This window comes from Hippichthys cyanospilos, chromosome 9 (genome assembly GCF_059441005.1).
Source record: "Hippichthys cyanospilos isolate Australia breed blue-spotted pipefish chromosome 9, RoL_Hcya_1.0, whole genome shotgun sequence".
Taxonomy (NCBI): domain Eukaryota; kingdom Metazoa; phylum Chordata; class Actinopteri; order Syngnathiformes; family Syngnathidae; genus Hippichthys; species Hippichthys cyanospilos.
Window position 1 is genome coordinate 20563559 of NC_142377.1, and position 22370 is coordinate 20585928.

The window sequence follows — 22370 nt, forward strand, 5'->3', positions numbered from 1 at the left end:
TTGCACATTTCTGTGCACATTATGTCTCAACATTGTGAGTGCATCATATCAATTTATTGGACTGAATGGCAAGTATACATAGGATAAAAAGATTTTGAGCTTTGTCTGCTGTTAGTCTGAATGTTACTTGTAAAAGTTCTTTTCACTGTACGGTAAGGATCCTAGTTACTGGCAGAAGCAGCTGACAGGTACCGACTGGCCAAAGTGGTGCGCGGCTTCGGCGGTCACAAAGAAAAAATCTCTGGTTTTGGAGTTCGATTAGGCTTTGAGGAAATTTTGGGCTGAAGTCACCGAAATGGTCAAAAAATTCCTTGCTGGCAAGGCCCTATGGGTGGATGAGATCCACACGGAGTTTCTAACGGCTCTGGATGTTGTAGGGCTGTCGTGGCTGACACGCCTCTGCAACATCGCGTTGACATTGGGGACAGCACCTCTGAATTGGCAAACTGGGGTGGTGCTCCCCCTTTTTAAGAAGGGGGACCGGAGTGTGTGTTGCAACTACAGAGGAATCACAACAAGCTTTGCTGAGTTTGACACCTGTGCTTAAATGTTCTCTCCTTATGTACTTACAAGAGCGAGAGCCTTTGCAACTTCCATGTGAGCCTTTGTTACTCCCGAGGCTGTCCCCGCGAGTCAGGATGGAGATTCCAGAGAAGCTGCTGGCCTTGGTGACTGGAGGCCGCAGCGTACGGTTGGAGCTGTCTGAGTCAGTGCTGCTCCAGGGCCGCGGCTCCAAGCATTTCATATCGCTGTCCGTGCTGCTCTGACGACTGCTGGATGCCCGGCTGGAGCTATCACGGTTCCCTCTGAGAGGAGATGCATAAAGCGAGATGGGATGAAACAAAACAGGAAAGAGGAAGACGTAAGTAGAACATGAAGTTGAAAGGTTTGAAGTCAGAGTTGCAGAAAAAGAAACAGAATGAAAGGTTTATAAGAGCACGATGGTCTAGTCAAGTGGTAAATGAGTGCATCAACAATGTGACCGAATGAGGTTTTCAGGTGAGGTCTCAACACGAATGCAAAATACAAATCAGGCAACGAGCCACTTGACAAGAATCTTGATTTGACTAGAAATTCCACCACAATCTCTCTGAGCCACGCATACACACATACACTCGACAAACAAACAACGAAAACATGCAGAGGGTGGGAAAAAAAATGCTCCAGACAAAAACCAGACTGGTTGACAGCAGCACAGGATGAAATGACACTTAGGCAAACAATGCAGGATGGAAAGAAACAAATATGTAATGACCTGTACATGATGCAGACAAATAATGGCAAGGTTGTCAAACTGAATACTGCAGAACCTCCAATTCCAACATCTTTTTGCTTGGCATACTTGATAGCTAACTGAAGTGCTCAGTTTGGTTGAGCACTAAGATTGCTTTTACCAATGGCCTTAAGGATAAATGAGTCGAGGTGCTTGTTCAGTTAAGGCATGTTTAGCGCATTTTAATGTTTCCACTTGCTGTATTATTTTATTCTGTTTACGCAGACCTCACGTACTACCTGCACATCAGTGCTGGGTATTGGGTCTTGAAAGTGTACTGCTATATATTGCGACACAGCAAAGGCGTATTACGATTTGTAATGAGCTATATTCAACCTTAAACAAAACAGATGTGATGTTGATGAAAAAAAATATGACAAAAAACGAGGAGAAATCTATTGATCATAGTTTATCAAACACAGTGAAACCTCAATAGACAGCTACTTCTGTAAAGTTTTTTTTCATACTATGAAAATTACTGCTCTTCTACCACTACATAATTTTGCTTCTCGAGAACACAGAGGAGCTTAATTCAGGCAGCCTGAACAGGAGAAGGAAGTCCAAGAAATGACTACAATGCCTGCTGTTTGCCCTCCTGCTTTGGAACATTGCCTCACTCAAAAGTTGATGTACGGTAACATTTATTGTGGTGTTTTTGAAGCGCTTGGAATGATTTACATGCAAAACACTATTCATAATATATTCATAATACTTGGAAATCTTTTGGTCAGGCAAATAATGGGCTTGGGGACTGAGATGTGAACCACAGCAAACCAAACTAATAAGGAGGTGACTGTTGTTTTTAACACACCGTATTTTTAGGACTATAGGATGCACTAGCAAAAATTGAGCAAAAAAACATTTTGTCACAGATAAGCTGGACCAGACCATACACCGCAGGTCACAACATCAGATATTTATGCAAATAGATCTTATATGGAAGTTTTATACTTTATCAAATTACTTATCGAAGTACACGTCACTTTTATATGTGTTTTTTTTTATCTCTCTAATTCTATATTTTTAAAACTCATTTTGAATACAGCAATTGATTCACTTCTTTTGATTTGGATAAGCAGCACTGGACTATAAGTCGCAGGCCTCAAATCATGAGAAAACGTAGTGGCTTATAGTCCGAAAAATACAGTATGACTGATTTTTGGCTGCTTATACGAGTACGATATTTAATAGTGTTACCGAAATCACTGCTTCTACTGTTAATTAGGGTTTATTAATGTGGCTGTTTCAAGACACATGAACAAATAAATCAAGATACAATTAATTTGAAAAGGGAAACTTCTATATTACGTAATGGAATGAACTTATTGATTTTGGAGGTTCTACTGTACAAAAACCGCACATGCATTTTAAGTGTTGTATTGCAGACAAACAACCAAACAAATATACTTGGTAATTTCATACATGTATATAAATCTACAGGTAATGAATACAATATGTACAAAACATTCCAACAGATACTGAATAGAAAAATGTATATAATATTCAGACACACACACACACACACACACACACACACACACAGATCACCTACAAAGTCATCATCACTACCACTGGTTCACCACTACTGTTTATATCACTATGTTGCCTTATACAGTACACACAACCTTTGGCCTTTTGTAGTTTGATGTTGTGATGCTGTCACCCTGGATAAGGGGCAGCTGTTGAGAAAAGCAGCGATCACACTGTAAAGGAAAGCACCACTCCGGGAAAGCCCTCCACACAGTACAGCTGAGCTTATGATGCTAGTGATGGAGTTAAGGCTGAGGAGCGGGGATGTATATATGCATAGTGAACTGTATAGAGGCGGCTGAAAATATAGCTCCCCCCTGTCATTAATGGTCGATCTATTTTGAGCTCTCTCTCTCTCTCTCTGCACAACCTATTTTAAGCCAGACAAGATGCCATTTTCTATAAAGGTGGCTCCACAAGTGTTTACAGTTGGAGATTAAATAAAGGATGAGCCAGGGGAGAAACTAATCACATGAAATTTCTTTTGCAGCCACTCCTTATGATAGCATTCACTGCCACACAGACATACAGTCATTTCTAGTTTAATCTAAACAAGTGTATTGTTGTACTACAGCATAGGGTGGAAGCAAAAGATTAAGTCCATACATAGAGGGTCAGTTACTAATTCTGAACAAGCCTTTGACTGGACCCCACACCCAACAAATGTAAGAACACATCTTCAGCCTAGAAAAGAAAACATGGATGCAATGAGCCATTCAAAGGATGGGAGATTCTTCATTTGGCATGATTCAAAAACATAATTATGATCACATATAAGGTAAGGTTGGGCTTACTTTCAGCATGATAAATTGTTGGGGTTTTTTTTGTGGATATTCTCCCTCAGTTCTGAGGTAATGGATGGACTGATGGAAAGACTGATGGAAAATCTCTCAAAAAGCAAAATACAATGTTTCTATTTGTAAGGAAATTCCCCAATGGCAACAATTCAAACAATAAGGAGGGTGCTTGTGAGGACCAGAAATGAAGCGAATTGCAGAAAAGATATATAAGTATATCAGTATAAAAGAAAGAATATCCCTAATACTGAAGCAGGATAACTTGTTTCCAAATGAAAGACGGTCAAAGACGGTCACTTTTTAGGTTAGCAACAAGAAACCTTTTACTAATGCACAAGCTCATTAACTGGTGTTAAAACACCTAACTGTTTTGCTGCCAGTGAAGATTATGGACATAAAAAATTCACAGTAACTGGACTGGCAGCAGACGAGTTACAGTTGCAGTCAGAAGATTACGTAACTCTTACAATGTTTTTCAGCTCTACCGTCTTCTACACTTCTACATGTACAAGCCACGCTGGACTAGACTATTAGTCAGTTTGTAACATTCAAATATTCATACATGGAAGTAGTTTTTTTTTTTTAACTTATATTGGCTCCACTACTTCTTACTGTTGACAACGTGACAAACTACAAGAATAGGTCAACCACAAAACAAATGTTACTGAAGAGGCAAAGTGAGTACTTTATACAATGGTGGCGGTGGATGGTAGGCCCAGAGGAAAAGTACATAAGTCAGTCCTCAGTGAAACCACAAAGCAGCCATGCATGGGTCACAGGGAGTCCCACGATGCAGTAGAAAGAGGAAGAGACAATCAATCCATCAATCAATCAATGGCCAAGCAGATATAAAAAAAAAAAAAAACAAACACATCACCACTATCACTAATTCACTTTCAATTATGAGCATGGCAACATACAAGTACAAGTGCAGTAGCACCCCAATACCTAAAGATCTGCCTCCTCTTTTGAGAGCTAGAGCAGTAGCCCTCAGTGGAAAGTCTGTTGGGGTTAATGTTGGGAGAAAATGCTGGCATTACAAGACTGTAGTTCACAACAGGAGGAAGGGGAGGGGGGAGGTCATCACAGCGTGGCACTTTAGATCTTAAAAAGGACAAGGAAGGGAAGGGAAAAATGCACACAAGGCAACATTCATAAGTGTTGAAAGCTCAGGCTTCCCCTTTCTCTGAATGTTATATAGCATAGGTGTCAAACTCCAGCCCTTCTTGCGAATTTTCCAGGTATCTCTCCCCAACACACCTGATTCAAATGATTAGCTTATCAGCAAGCTCTGCAGTAGCTTGAAAATGATCCCAATCATTTGAATCAGATGTGTTAGAGAGAAAAGCTTTGAAAACATGCAGCCCACAGGCCCTCAAGGACTTAAAGTTTGACACCTAAGTTATAAAGTATTCTTTCAATTTGTGAGGCTTGGGTGCATTTGGAATAGAGTTGACAGCACGGGCAGTCAACATCTACAAATCATTCCACTCTTCCTTCAATTCTTTCTCAAAGACTGAAGTTACCCGTGACGCTAACCAGGTGCTTAAAAGGTACAGTTAAGTTAGGCTGGATTTACACTGCCAGTACGAGTGCTCATTTCCAATTTGCGGTGTTTGCAATTTTCAAAAAAGCCCAGTATGTATTTTATTTTTTAAAATATGTCCATAGAAAAACAACCATTTAGAGATAGAAAGTGTGACTAATAAGGTGTCAAGCATTGCAAGGTGGCCCAAATTGTTGCACCGTTACCAATAACATTGGGTCTGAGGGAGAAAAGTTACGAAAAACAAAAAAGGACTGGAGAAACCCTGAGATAAAAACTTTGATGAACATAGAAGCTGTCCTTCAGAGACTATTTAGAACCGAAGAGGAAACTGGGTCATTACATGTCAATTCACACAAATCCGGAAAACTCCCCATGGATACGACTTGTATGTGGCTGATTATATTCTATTAGTATCTAATGATGTCAAATGAGGGAATCCAAAGTTTGAGTTTGCTAGTAAGCTGGGAAGCTCCAACTTTGGTGGAATGGTTTAAGAGGTGTGGCACTTCAACATTTGGAGTATAGGATTTGCACACTTATTTTGGGACCATATGTGGAAGCCTTCACATTTTCTTTTAAGCTAAGTACAGAAATTGCTATATCTATGTAATTTGAACATATCTATCAAAATCTGCACTCAACGTCATCATAACTTTTATTTTTGGAGAGAAATTAACATTTGAAAAGTCTATTTTAGAATAACATCTTTCATTAATATTTTGAGCCAATGAAAACTATGATTGGTCACCTTCCTCACGATCAACTAAGCCTTTGCATGTAGTACTATTTTGAAGTCCGAAGGCTGTAAGAAGTAGTAAAAACAAATCCAAATAATTAAATACAGATTAAAAACGGATAATAATTCAAACACTTTATTACAGGTATACTAACCCTTATTTCACTGTACACAATAAAGGCAGAGCAGTTTTACAGTTCAACCTGAAACTGTTTAACTCCTCACAAATTCTGCCTCTCAACAGTAAATATTTTATGATTATTGTAGTCCTCCAAGCAATGAGGTCATCCACTTTGGGGTGTAATCAAATAAGACATTTGCAAACATCATCTTTCCTTTCGAAAACAAAGGTCAACATTTTTGCCTATATACACTGATATTTACTGTTTTTTTTGTTGTTTTTTTTTTTTTTTTTACATTTGAACAAATTGAGGGTTGTTTTTTTCCTCATTACACTGACATGACGCATATCCTAATTGTCCAAAAGCATTCCAAAAATTGTCACTTGAAATGCAGTATATAAATCCAGCTTTACAAGTGGTCACTAGAACTTGACATTAACTAGTCGGAGGACTCAAACTTGATTAGGCTTATGATATTTTGTAATCAACCCTTCCTCTTTTTATAACTGAAACACACAAGAAAGAAAAAGTAGCGGCACATCATCTTACCTGTTGTCGTTGACGTATCCATTTTGAGAGGACTGTAAAAAAAAGGACACCTGCACATTATGAAAGGCTACATTCACCCTGCGGCAATTTAACAACAACATTAAAAATTTTGTGAAATACAGACAGAACTGAGTCAGGCTTTGCAACACCGTTTTAGCCAATTGCTCGAAATAAAGTTTGATCATCTAACCTGTTTCCATCTACCTCAGGTGTCGGTAACTGGCAGCTTTGGAGCCGCATGCGGCTCTTTCATCCTTATGTTGCAGTTCTGCGTCGCTTGCAACAATAAGAATGCCTGGTTCAGACTGACTACTGACGGCTTAACAAGTGACGTATTTGAATTGCAGTCAATGCAGTTTGCATGATTGGTCAATAGGGCGACACTTAGGACATGTTGGGAGCGACAGCACACAATACGCGACGCGAGACAGCCAATCAGCTTCGGTAGTAAAACAGAAATATAATGAGGCCTTCCAAAATAAAAGCACAAATTTCCCTGACCTAACCATTAGGATGTATGTGGTGTGATCCAGTTTTTAAGAAGCGATTGCAATTGCCTTGCACGTATATTGGCAGGAGGCTATAGACACTCTGTGTTTGTACGAAAGCCAAGACACAAAACTTACTTCTCGGGCAAAGATCCGGTCTCGTACCCGCTGATATTCTTCCTCGCGCTCCTCAATGGATTTGCTACGCCGGCCATCCTGCAGTGGCACACGGATCTAATATTGGCACGGGGGGAAGCATACATTAAAATAAGTAAGGAAAAAATTCTGTGAAAAATCTGAACACAGTCCACTAAAAAGTATATGTAAGTTTGTATCGTACCTGATTATCATCCTTGTCCATGCTGGCGTCATCTCTCTTGAGAATGAATTTCTTCTGGAAGTCCATGTTGCGCTCATCCTTGATGTGTTCCGAGAACCTTTGCTCAGGGCTACAAAATCATAAAACAATTTTAGTTCATAGCATTACGAGGAAAAAAAAGCCAAACTGTCTTGGCCAAGGTCCTGAACAAACGCTCACATGCGCGTGTTGCCAGTCTTGTTGATAATGACCGCCTTGCCCGTCTGATCCACGTTGTGATCCATCCCAAAGTAGGCGGCCACACGGTGCAGCAGCATGCGGTGATATGACGTCATCTGAGGAAACTTCTTGTACTGGTTACTATGAGAAACAAAACGCATACAGTTGAGTGAGTACATAAGACAATGACATTATACATTTTCTCAAACACAATGCCATTTTGCAACTGTGAAGAATCTGCCTAAACATTTTAATATCAAAGTTCTGATAAGCAGCATCTTCTAAGTTACTGTCAGTTAAAAGACTGTGTAGGTTATCTTAACACCTTGACAAATCTATGAACACAGTGAAATGGGAATGAGTCACTAAAAAGACAGTTACTTACTTGTCGTCATTAATGAACTCCAGGATATCTTGTTCTAGTTTGAGCAGCATCATTCGATCCCTGGCAGCCCAAAGTAAAGCAAGATAGAGCAATATCAGTGGCTGGACTTGTTTAACGGCTTAATTTTACATTCAAAAACACATCTACTGCTCTTTGTTAATACATGCTGTTCATTACCAATTTAAAGTGTTGCTTATACAAGAATTAAAGTGAATCCCTAGGTGACCAAAATTTAGTAAAGTAAATCAATTTGTTCATTTTAAGAAGGAACAAAAATGTAATTGGAAATAACTAGAGTGCTGTAAACTGATCAAGTAGTCACTATATTTATTTGTGAATCTAAATAACAGACTATTACGTTTAACTTAAGCAACCAATGAGTGAACATGTGAGGAAGGAAAAATCTCCCACCTGGGATTGTTTTTCAGTGTGTTGACCAGAAACTCATGCACGTCGATACCCGTCGAGTCAGTGTATTCCTGACTGGAGTCTGACAAGAGAAGGACAGAACGAAAGCATGAATGCAGACAATAGAAGGATATGACATTGAAGTGAGATGTCAAGAAAGCTGCTCAGAATAATGGCCAAAGTGGTTTCTGACACCGCATTAACAATTTCTAAATTCTCAGAGAAGGGTAAACATCAGGAAAAAAAACTTTAAACTTTATTACTAATTATTTGTACTATAATTTCAGTATTAAAAAAATGCAAGTGGGTATCATCTGATAACTGAGAGTCTTGTCTGTGTATTTAAGTCCTTAATTTGTAGCAAAACATGAATATGTCATACCGGACAGAATAAAGACTAAGATGTATGTTGGAAGTAAAATGATGAGTGGTAAGGGATATCCTTTTAGCTGTGTTGACAATGTAATGTTCGCCTACATCATGTGTCAAAACTCCAGTACTCGAGGGCTGCAATCCTGCATGTTTTTGATGCTTCTGTCTTAAACACACCTGATTCAAATTATTAGCTCATCAGTAAGGTCAGCAGGAGCTTGAAAATGATCCTAATCATTTGAATCAGGTGTGTTTAAGAGAGCAGCATCGAAAACACGCAGGATTTCAGCCCTCAAGGACTGGAGTTTGAGACCTGTGGCTTACATTTTGATAACTAGGTTAAGATGGGTAATGTGTGTACTCAAGTTACTCCAATTTCTACACGGGAAGAGACCCCATGAACGATCCAGGACACGCTGGAGAGACTGTTTCTCAGATGGCCTGAGAACGCCGGATAAAGTGGAAGACAATGATGGATGGATGGATGGATGGATGGATGGATGGATGGATGGATGGATGGATGGATGGATGGATGGATGGATGGATGGATGGATGGATGGATGGATGGATGGATGGATGGATGGATGGATGGATATGTTAATAAAACTCATGATCCCAAGTTCAGGTTCCACCATGAACCTACCACGTGACAACATCTTCCGAGGAGCCTTGTCCTTCTTCTCCTTCTCTTCATTTTCATACTCATCCTTGGAGGACTTCTCCTCTTCCTTGTCTGACGGACAGCTGATATGAAGCTGGATGATATCCTAATAGGAAAAAACAACCATTCCAACAGGTTGTACATAAAATGATGGATAGCTTTCAGAATGTAAAGTTAAACTACAACAGTACCGATTCTGGAGGGCCATCATTAGAGAAGGGACCAGAAGACTCCTCACATACTGCCAGACTCCTCACCAGCTTCAGTTTTGCATTAGACTAAAACAAGAAAGAGACTATGTTATCAATCAATTAATCCGTTCCGGAGTTGGGGTCGTTAGGCGAAATCATTGTATGGCGGAAAGTAGACACCTAGGGTAATTAGCTAATGTGTATAAAACCCCAGGTAAAAACATCAAAATTGTATATACATATTAAAAATTAGAAACAAAATAGTACAGTAAGAGTGATTTATATAATATAAATGTATATAATTAAATAAAATCATAAATAAAAATTCTATAGAGGAAAAATTACATTTTATTTGCCTTTCCAGAGGTCATTTTTGATACGCTTTCCTGAGGCATATTATGGACACTCAATGAGGGCGATCCAATTGTTAAGCTAGTAAAAGTTATATTTCAGTCATCCACTAAGGCACCATTTGCGCTAATAAATCATATTCAAAATATGCATGCCACACATATTTCCGTGGCACAGTTATCGAAAACAAACAATTACAGAAATAAATAAAATCAACAAATACATAAATGTAAAGGTCATACCAGTGGCATATTTAGAGACAGAAATAGCATCACAAACGAGCAGGAATGTCAAATATTATAAACATAAAAGAACAACATATTTACTAATAGATCAGCATGCAATAACAAATTCACCTTGGCCCTTTTCCTGCCATGACTGTGGTTAGAAGCTCGTTTCTGCAAGATAATTTCAAGGAAACCTTAGAATAGTCTACAATAAAATGTTTTCAACTACATTGTACAAGCAAATTAGAAAGGCAGAAGTCTCAGTACATTAAAATAATGAATGAAATTTGGCCACACAAAAAAAGAAAGTTTGAATGACAAGCGTATTGTCAATAGGTACAATGGTACGAAAAAGTTTGGCCATCCCTGATCATTTTCAAGATTTTCCTTTATAAAACATTGGTGGTTCGGATCAGCAATTTCATTGTAATATATCATATAAATGAAATATCATATGAAGGTATTTTCTTCCGTATAAAACATCTCCAGTCCAGTCAGGCTCAATGGTTTCCGAGCTTGGACGGCCGGATTTTAATCACACCAGAGATTTTCAGTAATATTCAGGTCCAGGGACTGAGATGGCCATTCCAGAACATTGTACTTGTTCCGCTGCATGAATGCCTTGGTAGAGTTTGACCAGTGTTTAGTGTTGTTGTGATGTTGAAGTATCCAGCCTTGGCGCAATTTCAACTTTGTCACTGTTTCTTGAACATTGTTTTTCAAGCATCTGCTGATACTGAATCCATGCGACCTTCAACTTGAACAAGATTGCCAGTACCTGCACTGACCACACAGCCCCACAGCATGATGGAAAAGCCACCAAATATTACTGTGGGCAGCAAGTGTTTGTCTTGGAATGCTTTCTTCTTTTCCTGCCATGCACACAGCCCCTTGTTATGTCCAAATAACTCTATTTTGGTTTCATCGGTCCACACCATCTTATTCCAAAATGTGCTTTTGCACCCCTCAAGCAACTCTGTTAAAGGCAAGTGCGCCTTAAAAGATTTCTGCCACATTACTCTACCATACAGCATCCCCTTGCGTAAAATGCGCTGAACAGTTGAACAATACACAGTGACACCTTCAGATGCAAAATAATGCTGTAGGTCTTTGGAGCTGGTCTGTGGGTTAAGTTTGACTGTTCTCACCATTTTTCTCCTCTGCTTAACTGAGATTTTTCTTAGCCTGCCACTTCAGGCCTTAACTCGAACTATGCCTGTAGTCTTCCATTTCCTCACCAGGTTCCTTAGCTTAGTTTAAAACATTGAGAAAAATAGCCCACTTTCTATTGCACACTTTCTGTGAATCCTATGAACTTAATTTCATTTCTCAAATATCTCTGTGTTTATCTGCTATATGATATATTTTACTGAAATTGATTTGTAAAGGAAATTCTTGAAAACGACCAGGGTGCCCAAACTTTTTCATACCACTGTATGTGTCTCCACCCAACCTGTACATCCTGCGGGGAGCTTTCCTCAGGCTCCAGACCATCTCCTGTGCCTTCCTTGGGGCCCTGTGGCTGAGGAGAAGTCTTCCCCCGACCACAGGGCTCGATGAGTGGCCCACTCTCTCCCTCCTTCTGGATGTCTGGTGTCAGGCTGACTGACATCTTCGTCTGGGAGAGGGAGAGGGTGGGAGATGGGGAGGGGGTTGGGTGCAGCACCCAGGAGGTTCTGAAAGGAGAAACGACAAACATGAAAACTCAAAATAGTTGTTTGTATACAGAAATGTATCTATGTATCTATCTATGGTTTGTACCAGATCTGTCCACGTTTTAGAGTGAGCGTGATTGGGAAACACTGGAGTGGAAGATTCAGTGAAGAAGCCACTAAAGTAGTGTACTAGGAAAGACTGTAGCAGGCGGCGAAGTGCAGGCCATATTAAGCCTCGGGCTTCGGGGTTGGGCTGGAAAAAAAAACAAAAAGGTTTAGTTCATATGTGATGCTCAACCATTTATTAATAGTTCTTGATTGATGAGTACCTTTATTCGACTGATTTGCCAGACATAAATAGAGTAGAGTGTTTGTACAGTTAATATCACAGGAAGGGCTGTAAATCATATTGTGGTTATCAGATAACTGTGACTGATTCTTATTTATACATGACAGCATTTTCGATTAATTTCGACACTGTGCTGCCTCTCAAGGGTTCTTCTTGGTAATACGACAGACATCTGGTTTGTGGGAATGTTAGGGTGATGGCTCGCCAAAATCAATAGGTAGAGAATTTGTGCAGTAAATAGCAGTGGTTCTTCAAGCGTGTGGAATATTTCACTCAAAATGAGATAAAACACACGGTCATTTGTAAAAGTTGCAAATCTATCCTTAAAAAATGAATGTACGCCTAAAAAGATCTTTAATACTGGCTGCTTAGCACCCATAAAGGGAACGCCATTCCAAACATTCTATTGACTAAAATCTGTTCTATTCAAACCCAAAATTTTGATCAAAGCATTCTGATTAATACGGTCTTTGTGGCATATGGATTAGGCAGCAAAATCCACCTATTTTTACCCATCTCATGGGAAGGACATTTTGTCACACCACAGTTGCTCTTGGCTCAGGTAACGCCTAATCACGCCTCATCTTCCAAATGTCACATCTCCCAAATCAGGAACCAGGAGGGCCGTAACAGGCAGCTACCCAAGTATTGAGCAACTGTGATGGCGTTCTCAGTCGAAAGAAAATTGTGAAATGGCTGGATTATAAGAGGGATAAAAACAGGTGTATTTTGCAGCTTATTTCATATTCTATAAATGTAATATGAATTCAAATGCAAGGTTTAGACGTGGGGCTGTATGGAACATACAGTATAGTAAAGAAACATTTTGGGTTGAGTTTCCCTTCCCTTATACAAACACACAAATTACTAAGACAGTGTTTTTCTGCAGAACAGACACTCCCGTTTGTTGTCTTGTTGTAGAAAGCAGTTAACAATTTCCATATATAATATGCAAAACATCAGTCCCTCACCTCCTACGACACATTAAAATAGCACACATTTGTCAACTTAGTTCCTCATCAAAGGTTGTTCACAATTTAAGAATCAGCATCCCTCTACCCAGTTTTATCTCATAGTCCAATGAACAATATAGTTACATTAGTTAGGCGAACTGAAGGGGAGAGCAGCTCGCCCGGCCAGTTGGGGAGGAGGAGCACAACACTGGGTTTGCCACCACCTCAGTTCTCCTCTGGGGCCTCTCAAGTGTCTCCCTGTGAGTCAGTGCAGTAACATGGTCGCTCTTCCGCTTGGGAGACCTGAATAGTTAAAGCAAAAAAGAGGAAGACACGCATGACGTCATATTTCTCAAACACACACACACGCATAGACATACAGAGTGACTCATCTCTGCTCCTGCTGCAGCATGTAGCGGAAAAGAAGAAGCGGGCTTATATTCCGTCGGGTTTGTTCTCCCTTCATTTCCTCATTCAGTTACTCTTTAAAACAACCTTTAACTAAACGGAAATCTACGGCAGTGGAGTCAACTGGAGGTTGTCTCACACGTAAGCACTAACACAGATTACCTGCGTGTGCTGCAGGATGGTCTGAGATAAGCAAACAATCCAGACAGGGTTTCCCAGAGCAGGGAGAACCCGAGCAATGCTACAGCAACTGCGTCACAGCAGCGGCATTGACCGTGACACCCACAAGCGAGGCTTATACAAGACTCCCACTATTTGCCTTATAGAGACAATCATGTTCTACGTTTCAGTACATCCTCTTATGGTTATGTTTGGATTCATTGAGTAGGGAGCTTAAGGAGTTGAGTTACAGTGTTATACAAAGTGTTTCTGATATTACGGATGAATGGGATGTAAGTTGCAGCTGTGAGTCACTAAGCCAATGAGAAAAAAAAAAATAAAATAAAGAATTGGGGTAGAATTTGAAGACTTGCATTGGTGTTGGTCCGTGGGGCTACATTGTAAAAATAGTGCACTTATGAATAAACTGGCTTCACCTAGTCCCTCCTCCTCCACCCCAATCCTCTTTCATGTTCTCTCCTCACACTCCGCCCGCTTCCCGCAACACACTTGCAGCTACTGGCACACTGGGTTACCAGGGAGACGGCAACGTCATTCTTAACTGCTGCCATTTGTGTTGAGCGAGGGGGGGTTTACATACACAGCTTGTAACACGCGCTGTAAGGAACATCGATAACAGTATTCGGGTTACAAATGCTCAAATGTTTAAAAAAAAAAAAAGGCACTGTACGTCGTTTTCCCAATGATGGACAACAAATCTGTGACATGCTTTTCCTTGAACTAAAGCTGTTTTAGGAGGTGGTCTACCCACCCCTCTTCCATTTTGTCTTGCAACCATATTGCAACTCGTGTACCTCCACCAAACCCATGCTTAGAAATTCTATAAATACACACACATATACATTTTTATATATATATATATATATATATATGTGCAAATTTTCACCAGTCATCATCAGTCCACAGTCTCTGTTATCAAATCAATTATATGCAGCTCACCAGCACTGTTAAAAAAAATTAAAAACTCAGCCGAAAAAAGAACCAATCAAGTAAAAAAACAAATGACAACCGGGAGAAAAAAAGTCAGTCATCGCTTGTTCATTCTTTTTTTTTAGTGCCAGTCATTGACAGCTTGAACTTCATTTCCAAGCAACTCCGTGTGAACGTGATTGGTTTGGGATCAGCAACCAGTATTGCTCACAACGGAGGATGCTCACTCTGGGAACCGAAGATTAGATCAAATTGTTTGAGTGTTGTCAAGACTAAGCTAAAACTTCAAAATAAAAGTGTAGCAATATAACTGGTTGCCAGCCAATCATAACAATAAATAAATGAATGAATGTATGAACATAAACACACAAAATAATTCAAAAAATGATTAAATATGTATATTTTTTTTATTCATTCAGCCGCTTGATTGGTAGTCAATGTATTTTTGTCAAGTATTTGGAGTCATCACTTGCCTCAAAAAAAAAAATAATATTGATCAGGCCCTAGAGATAAATGATAGCCGCAAACCAGGAGTAAAGAGTTTGTACGTGAAAGATTGTCCAATGTTTGGAATCAATTATGGTCACAAGTGACACAGTTATTCAACACAAAGTCAGCCAACTATACACTCTCATTTGCTAAATCACCAGACCAGTTTCAGCCTTTTAAAGCAATCCAAGATTTTACAGTAACTGAGAAGATGGAGACCCAAAATGGATAAATCAGCTGCAACTTGCAAGTTATTGTGATTAATAATGTTTTTCTTTTAATGTGATGACTTCATAAATGGGATTAATTAGTGTACCTAAATCTAAACATTGAGGCCTGTGCCAAAGCCATCATAAACATAATTAAATATGTGACCAAGGGCTATGAAGACCTCACAAATACTACGCTCATCCTTTGTCGCAGCACTGCAGTGAAAACCATGCTGACACACTTCACAGACACAAAATATGCACTGACGACTCAAAAATGGGACCCTCCTGGCGAAACGCAACCGGCTGAGGCACAGAAGCCCAGTTGCCCTGCCTTGTGTCAGGTTTTCACACCAAAGGATGCTTGGCTGGGATGAAACACCGGATTTGTGTGAGCATCCATGTGTGGCCCTACTCGTGAAAGAGACAGCAGAGTGTATTGGGTCTATTCCAGAATTTGTTTTGTGTATTCAGGCTTACAGTCACATACAGATTTTGTTGTGGTATGAGCTCAGTCAGATTTAGCCACAATAGGTTGAACTGGGTCAAGTACTGTAATAGTTAGCAGTGAGACAAGCTATTGAAATGACAAGAAATTCTACAGGAAGACCCAGCGCCTTAAACAATTCACCAAAGAATATTAAAATGCCACTTTGACTGGCTAATGCATCATACAAACGAGCTTTTGTAAAGAGAGTAAGGCACAAATTAGTAGTAATGAATCTACTGATTTCATGGTGAATCTCATTTAAAATTCAACTCTAAATAATTTACTCATCGCCAGTCTGTGTACGAATAGAAACCAAGAGCAAGAGTCATGTTAAACTCATTTTCCCTTGCGTTATGCATATTTGATTTTCAAAGAGACTTTTATGAAGCAATACTCGACACTGCACACAAAATGGACAAAAATACACATTCCAGTTCAGGTCCTAGCTTGATGCTAGCACTAAGACTTACTTAAGTTGTATACGTGATAGAGCTGCCAATGTGGAGTTAAAAATTGTTTAAATGTTTCTGTGTTGCTATTATTACAACATTTTGATATGAACATGAATCTGTGAGTGTAACTGTATTGAATATAGTAACATGACACAAAGAGCACCTTTTTGTCGCTATGACCAGCAGCGTTATATCATTTGACTTGACTATGCCAGGCCAAAAATAGTGCAAAAAAAAAAAAAACAAACAACAACACTGATGACTTAAATATTTATGATACTGTCTTAGTATATTTTTTACTGTATTTGCAGATGTATGCTGTGATATACAGACTAAGTTGCAGTTTTCTGACATGTATGCTTAACCTGTATTTGTAATATTTTTCTTCTGTACATATTATTTATCAATTATTTTCCTAGTCATAGTTGATTATTGTAAATTCTGGACTATATTCCGCTACTATTTCACAAGTTTTGAACCCTGCAGCATATAATGTAACGGGATTTATACATGATAGTTTCAACAGTTATCCAGTCTCATCTTAGCTAACCAAAGAAATTATGTCATACATCACAGTAAAACAATGAAACTGTCTTGAGTCTGCCCTCATACGGAATATTCATTAGATATTTGCAGTGCACATGTGAGGGAAATGCTATAGGAGAGAGAGGGGAGGTGCAAGCGTGGGGGAGACATACACTTTACACAGAAGAAGCACACGTGCAGATACGTGGCTGTGGGAGTGGCAATTGAAAGTGAAAATATGCATCTTGAATTAAATCTGACCATAGGGAAAATGTGCAATAAATACAGTCATCTTTGTAGTGTGATTCCAGTCTAAGCTTGTTGGTGAATGTGCATGATTTGACAAGAGTGTCTGAGTTTCCAGGACATTGTGTAACTAAATTTGCTCTGGGCAATATTTGGAAGAAAAAAAAGCATCTAATTGTGCTTAAGGTAAATAATAGTTTTGAAAAATCAATCCATATGAGATCATTCTTTGCAAATATCATTAAATTAAATGGATACTCGCAGCTATTAATATGAAGGAGCCAACACACAGAATGTACAAATTAGTTTTCATGGCTATATTTAGTAGTTGCGGCTTTTAACCAGCTGAATTTCTTTTTTTTTTGGTGCAATGCATGTGAGGATTATTGACTTACAGAACAACTCCACCCCAGTCACACTTAAGAATTCCTGTTTTCTCTTACAATGAAGGATGTAGGTGAATAAAGCCCAGGAAGCATGAAAACAGGTATGTGCATGCATGGAAAAATCCACAGACAGCTGAGGGAGAGCTATCCACGGGCAGCTTGACCCAGTTCATCTTGTCTGTATTCAGCTGTGCACCTCGCCCATTTGACGTCAGAGAAACCATTTTGCAAAAGACAGCAGCAAGGTTATTTGTCCATAGAGTGAAGGTTGTCGAGTGTGAGTGCGGGCGTGTGCGAGTGCATGTGCCATAACCGAGTTTGTGCAAGTTTGGAGTCAGAGCCTCTGCATATCATATATCAGCAGTATTTGCAGTGTGCGTGTGTACGGGCGCCGCGCCTGTCTATGTCAGAGAGGATTCCCCTTTGCATCGGTTACGCAATCTTTCAGGGAGGGAACGGAGGTTCTGCGGGCTGGAGGGGACGGCCCGTAAGTTTGAGCATCACATGAGCTATTTCACACGAATGCACCACTGAGAAACATGACACACTTCTTTGTATAACACAGACAGGATAGGTTTCAAATGACAACAGAAACCCGACATACATGGTCAACGTCAGCGGAAGACAGGGTTTCTCTGATACCATCTATGTCGTGGCAACCACCCTCACTTGTCCTTCCTCTGCCCATGCGATGAGAATACCCCTTCCTTCCGTTCATTTCCTTACCTCGCTCCACCCCCAACATCTACCTCACCCATCAACACAGCTTGCTCCATCCACCCACAACAAAAGTGCTTGCTCTTTCAATCCTTTTCTTCCTCTTTTAATGTATCTTCTTAAATTGTCAGCCCTGTTGCTGACGCCATCCTCCTCCACAGTCAGCCCACTCAGTCCTGTGGGATGAGCTATGACTCATTCGCTCCCTCCTTCCCTCCCCCGTCCTCGTTACCTACCTACCTCCCTACCTTTCTGCAGATCCCCTCAAGTCTGTTTTGCCGCCACTTTTGCGACTGTAGTGAGAATCTATGTTTAGTTCTAGGTTGAGTTGCCTGTCAGGGCGTGTGAAGATTGGGAGGTATGCCAAACGGAGGGTGTGAATAGAGTTTGAAATAAGGTTATTGCATGTACAGTGGGACCTTGACTCATTCCCTGCCATGGACGTACAGTATATTTGTCAACTGAAACCCAACCACTGACAAATGTATCCATCAAGTATGGTTTTCATTGAGTAGGTGCGGACGCAGCCTTACCCAACTTGTCAAATTCAAGCTTATACATAACTGTAATGGCAAACAAATGCCAGTAGATAGCAGCAATGCTTCATTTAAGATTTGAAACAAGCAAAGCTTTTCAGATGAAGATAAAAACTAGAGGTTAAACCTTGGTTTGTCACAGATTATGATGGACGGAATCACACACGACTTGTATGATATAAACAGTGGGTGTTGCAGTAGGTAGCAGAAAATCTGTGACAGAAAAAAACCATTACTTTTTTAAAACATTAAAATGTGTTTTCTCCGCATCAGACTCCAGATCATGGGCGAAACTAAACTATGTTCTAAATCTGATGACAGCATGTTTCGTTGGAGAAATGGTCTCAAATCTTGTTGAGCTGCATTTGTTGGGTTTTGTGTAGGGTTTTATGGAAAGTTATCAAATTTTATTAACACAAAAACCAAACAAAACTCTCTAAATTTGTGATTTTAACTAACCAAGTAAACATTTTCATTTCTACTTAAATGTGTGAGTTAACTCATGAAAGATGCCTCCAAATTTCATCCTCCAAACTGAAACAATTTCAGACCTCTCAGAACCATATAGGTAGGGTTTAATGCTTTGTGTCGAGTCAACAAATTTCACTGCAAAGCTCATCTCCCACATGACAGTAAATAGCAAAACTCTTAGTGTCTCACATCTGTCCAGTACTGTATATGTACTTCGAATTTTGGATTTTGTGGATAAAACCTAAGTTAACTATATCTATGACGGGCCACTGGAGATGCTCCATATCCACAACTTTTTATTTATTTTTTTATTAGGGCCCGAGCAGTTGTGTCTGACAGCTGCTACTCCTATGAGGCAAAAATAAAGAATATACATCACTCGTGTTCAGCCAACATTTCTGTGGAAAACACTTCCAGTGCATACATAATAAACAATCCAATGTAAAACAAAGTACGGCTAGAGAGGAACGTGCCTTCTTGTGTCATCTGTCATTAAGTACTCTTTGCGCAGCATTTCCTACGTCAATACCCTTATAAACACATGACCACCTGAAAGCAAGCTGGCAGGTGTATTTATACTGTTTTTACCATTTCATATACCAAAGACTACATATATACAGTAAGCACTTAGTTCACTGGAGTACAGATATTCATGTGGAATGAAACTAACTTGTATCCCCTATACAACATCACATGCATAAAACACAGTTGTGCTTAATACAGTTGACCCTGTAAGTTAATTTCCAAGCATCACAACTTCTATTTCAGTCTTTCTGGGCAGCCAGTAGGAGGTGAGAAAGACGGAGGAGCGGCACCTCATGAGTGAGACAGGAAGAGAGAGGGAAAAACTTCTCAATGATGAAACAATCTGTGCTGTTAAGTGATTGGACTAAGCCTCCGCCAATCGGAGGAGCACATCCATGGCAACAGGCTCTGTCGCCAAGAGAAATACAGCCATATCCCTCAACACCCCCATATTTTTCCTTCCTTCCTCATCCTCACGACCTCCTCACATACCGACGCACCTTTTCCTTTATCCAATTCAAAGGCCACAATCAAAAGGTAACGAGTTTAGCAAACATTTACACCAAAGATGCGGCTAGACAATTTAGGAAAAAAAAAAAAAACCTCCAAGCGCTAACCAAACATGACTACAGGATCCCGTAGACTTAATGAGGCTTACAGAGTGATCAGAATGTGATTAATTAAAAAAAGAGTCACTAAAATATGCAGCTTCTTAACACGCATAGTTGTGTACCACTGAGAACAGTACAGTTAAAGCAGCATTCACACAAGTCAGTTTGATTCCCTCACTGACATTACAAGCATATGGTTACCAAGGTAATTCTCACAAACGTTCACATTTCTGACCTATAGGCTTGTGATACCACCCATGTTTCGCTTGTGATTATTGTATGGATATTTTAAAAAAAGTTGCACATTTACGATGTATTAAAAATGCACTCACTTTTTCAGCACTTACACTTGCATATTAAAATTGCCACTGCCTTTCTTTCTTTTTTTTTTTGTAACAGAATGATTATTCACACTTGGTACTGCTGTGAACAGAGCTGCTCTTCAACACAACACAAATCGATATCGGCTCAGTCAATTCCCACCATTGGCGCGCACACCGTGTTAGAGTCTCGAGTGTGATGGATGAACTCCTAGGGTCAACTGGGAAGAAAATAGAATCGCGCAGCCAGCGTTACACATTTCAAATGATTGGTTTTAGAGAAACACCGCATACTGCCGGAGAACTTTTGAATCTTAGCAGGTGTTCACGCAAATGTAGGACAAATGCCTTTTTATGACAATGAATAGAAATAGAAATGATGTGATGGGCAAAGATCATATATATATATATATATATATATATGAACTTTGCCCTATATAAAATAATTTGGCTAAGGGCTGCAAGTAACAATTCTTTTAATAATAGATAAATCGGTTGATGATTTTTTTTTGTCTATTCACTGTATTTAAAAACAGGATTTTTCCAAAGAACAATGCAAAAACACACAAATAAAATGTTTTATTTAATTTTAATTCAACTCAAGATAATCAACAGAATTAGACTATTTGATATTGTATTCAGTTATATATATTTGTGTGATTTATCTATTATTAAAAGAATTGTTACTTGCAGCCCTCAGCCAAATTATTTTTTCTTACCCTGACTCAAGACAAAATATTTTACTTTTTTATACTTTTCTTTTTTTTTTTTCTTTTTCAAACTGAAAGAGGATAGCACTAGTTTGGTGCATTAATTCTAACCACTTGGAGTCACTATTCTAACATTTGTTGACAGCTATCACTACAGTGCTGAATTTGATTAATATTAGATAAGCACTAATCAATGGTGTCAGTTACCCACCATAAAAAAAGTATGACGAGAATGTTAGCATTTATTATTTTTATTTTTTTTAAATGAGAATGTATAGCAGATAGGGCAAACCGTGGACATTTACCACACATTTGCAAGAACCCCAGCTACGTGTAGACAATGCTTGAGCCTTCAGTGCATGTTTTAATTCTACATGAAAAAAACAAATTCTGTCAATTATAGTCAACGTTTTCCTGGTGGAAAAGGCTAAATAAGTGGATTGTCCCTTTAAAAGATGAGCCCTGGCCTTGTGATAGACATGGGCATTAGCAAATCAGAGTGTAACTTAGGCTGGCTGGTAATTGTCCAACTCATCAGTCGATTGAGTTACTTGAATGTGCTCATAACTGGTACATATTTGTTTTCTTGTCATTTGTTAAATCAAATGAGTGAAAGTGCAACACAAAGTGTCCATAATTGACCAGTTGCGGGAGGCATTACAATACTTTCTATCAAGCATGGTGATGCTTTAAGGCAGAGCTCTTGTTGAATTAAATGTATTTCTTTTCAATGATTCATGTTACTTGATTATTGCTACCACCTTTAAAATTCAAACATTCGAACATCCGGTGACTTGGACAAAAGTCAACCGTGGTAATTATTTCTGTATCATGTACTCATCCCCGGTACAGTATAAAATGACTATTGTACAGTTATGGAAATGAGCTTAAACCAGATGGGGAGCAGCGGCTTTTCATGACATGTATAAATGCATCCATTTGTCAACAGCTGGCAGCCTGGTCCACCATGCCAACAGTGATAGACTCTAGAGAGCTGCCAGCTAGCACACTTTACCCAGGAATCAAGTAAC

The 22370-nt window shown here is 39.4% G+C and overlaps 1 protein-coding gene across 7 annotated transcripts in view; it reads right to left on the reverse strand.

The window, feature by feature from the left end:
* r3hdm2 (R3H domain containing 2) overlaps nucleotides 1-22370 on the reverse strand; it is a 40228-nt gene that overhangs the window by 7929 nt on the left and 9929 nt on the right. For 3 of the 7 annotated variants that reach the window (XM_088423675.1, XM_088423670.1, XM_088423671.1), the window contains 14 exons: nucleotides 13279-13437; nucleotides 11939-12085; nucleotides 11631-11853; nucleotides 10307-10348; nucleotides 9600-9686; nucleotides 9391-9514; nucleotides 8379-8457; nucleotides 7968-8027; nucleotides 7583-7723; nucleotides 7385-7493; nucleotides 7183-7278; nucleotides 6557-6606; nucleotides 4549-4602; nucleotides 571-806 (listed from right to left, as the gene is read on the reverse strand). In XM_088423675.1, coding sequence (XP_088279801.1) covers nucleotides 571-806; nucleotides 4549-4602; nucleotides 6557-6606; nucleotides 7183-7278; nucleotides 7385-7493; nucleotides 7583-7723; nucleotides 7968-8027; nucleotides 8379-8457; nucleotides 9391-9514; nucleotides 9600-9686; nucleotides 10307-10348; nucleotides 11631-11789 — 1237 coding nt within the window. In that variant the 5' untranslated portion in view covers nucleotides 11790-11853; nucleotides 11939-12085; nucleotides 13279-13437. The remainder of the gene's footprint in view (nucleotides 1-570; nucleotides 807-4548; nucleotides 4603-6556; nucleotides 6607-7182; nucleotides 7279-7384; nucleotides 7494-7582; nucleotides 7724-7967; nucleotides 8028-8378; nucleotides 8458-9390; nucleotides 9515-9599; nucleotides 9687-10306; nucleotides 10349-11630; nucleotides 11854-11938; nucleotides 12086-13278; nucleotides 13438-22370) is intronic. The other 4 variants (XM_088423676.1, XM_088423674.1, XM_088423672.1 and 1 more) reach the window with 3 other exon arrangements.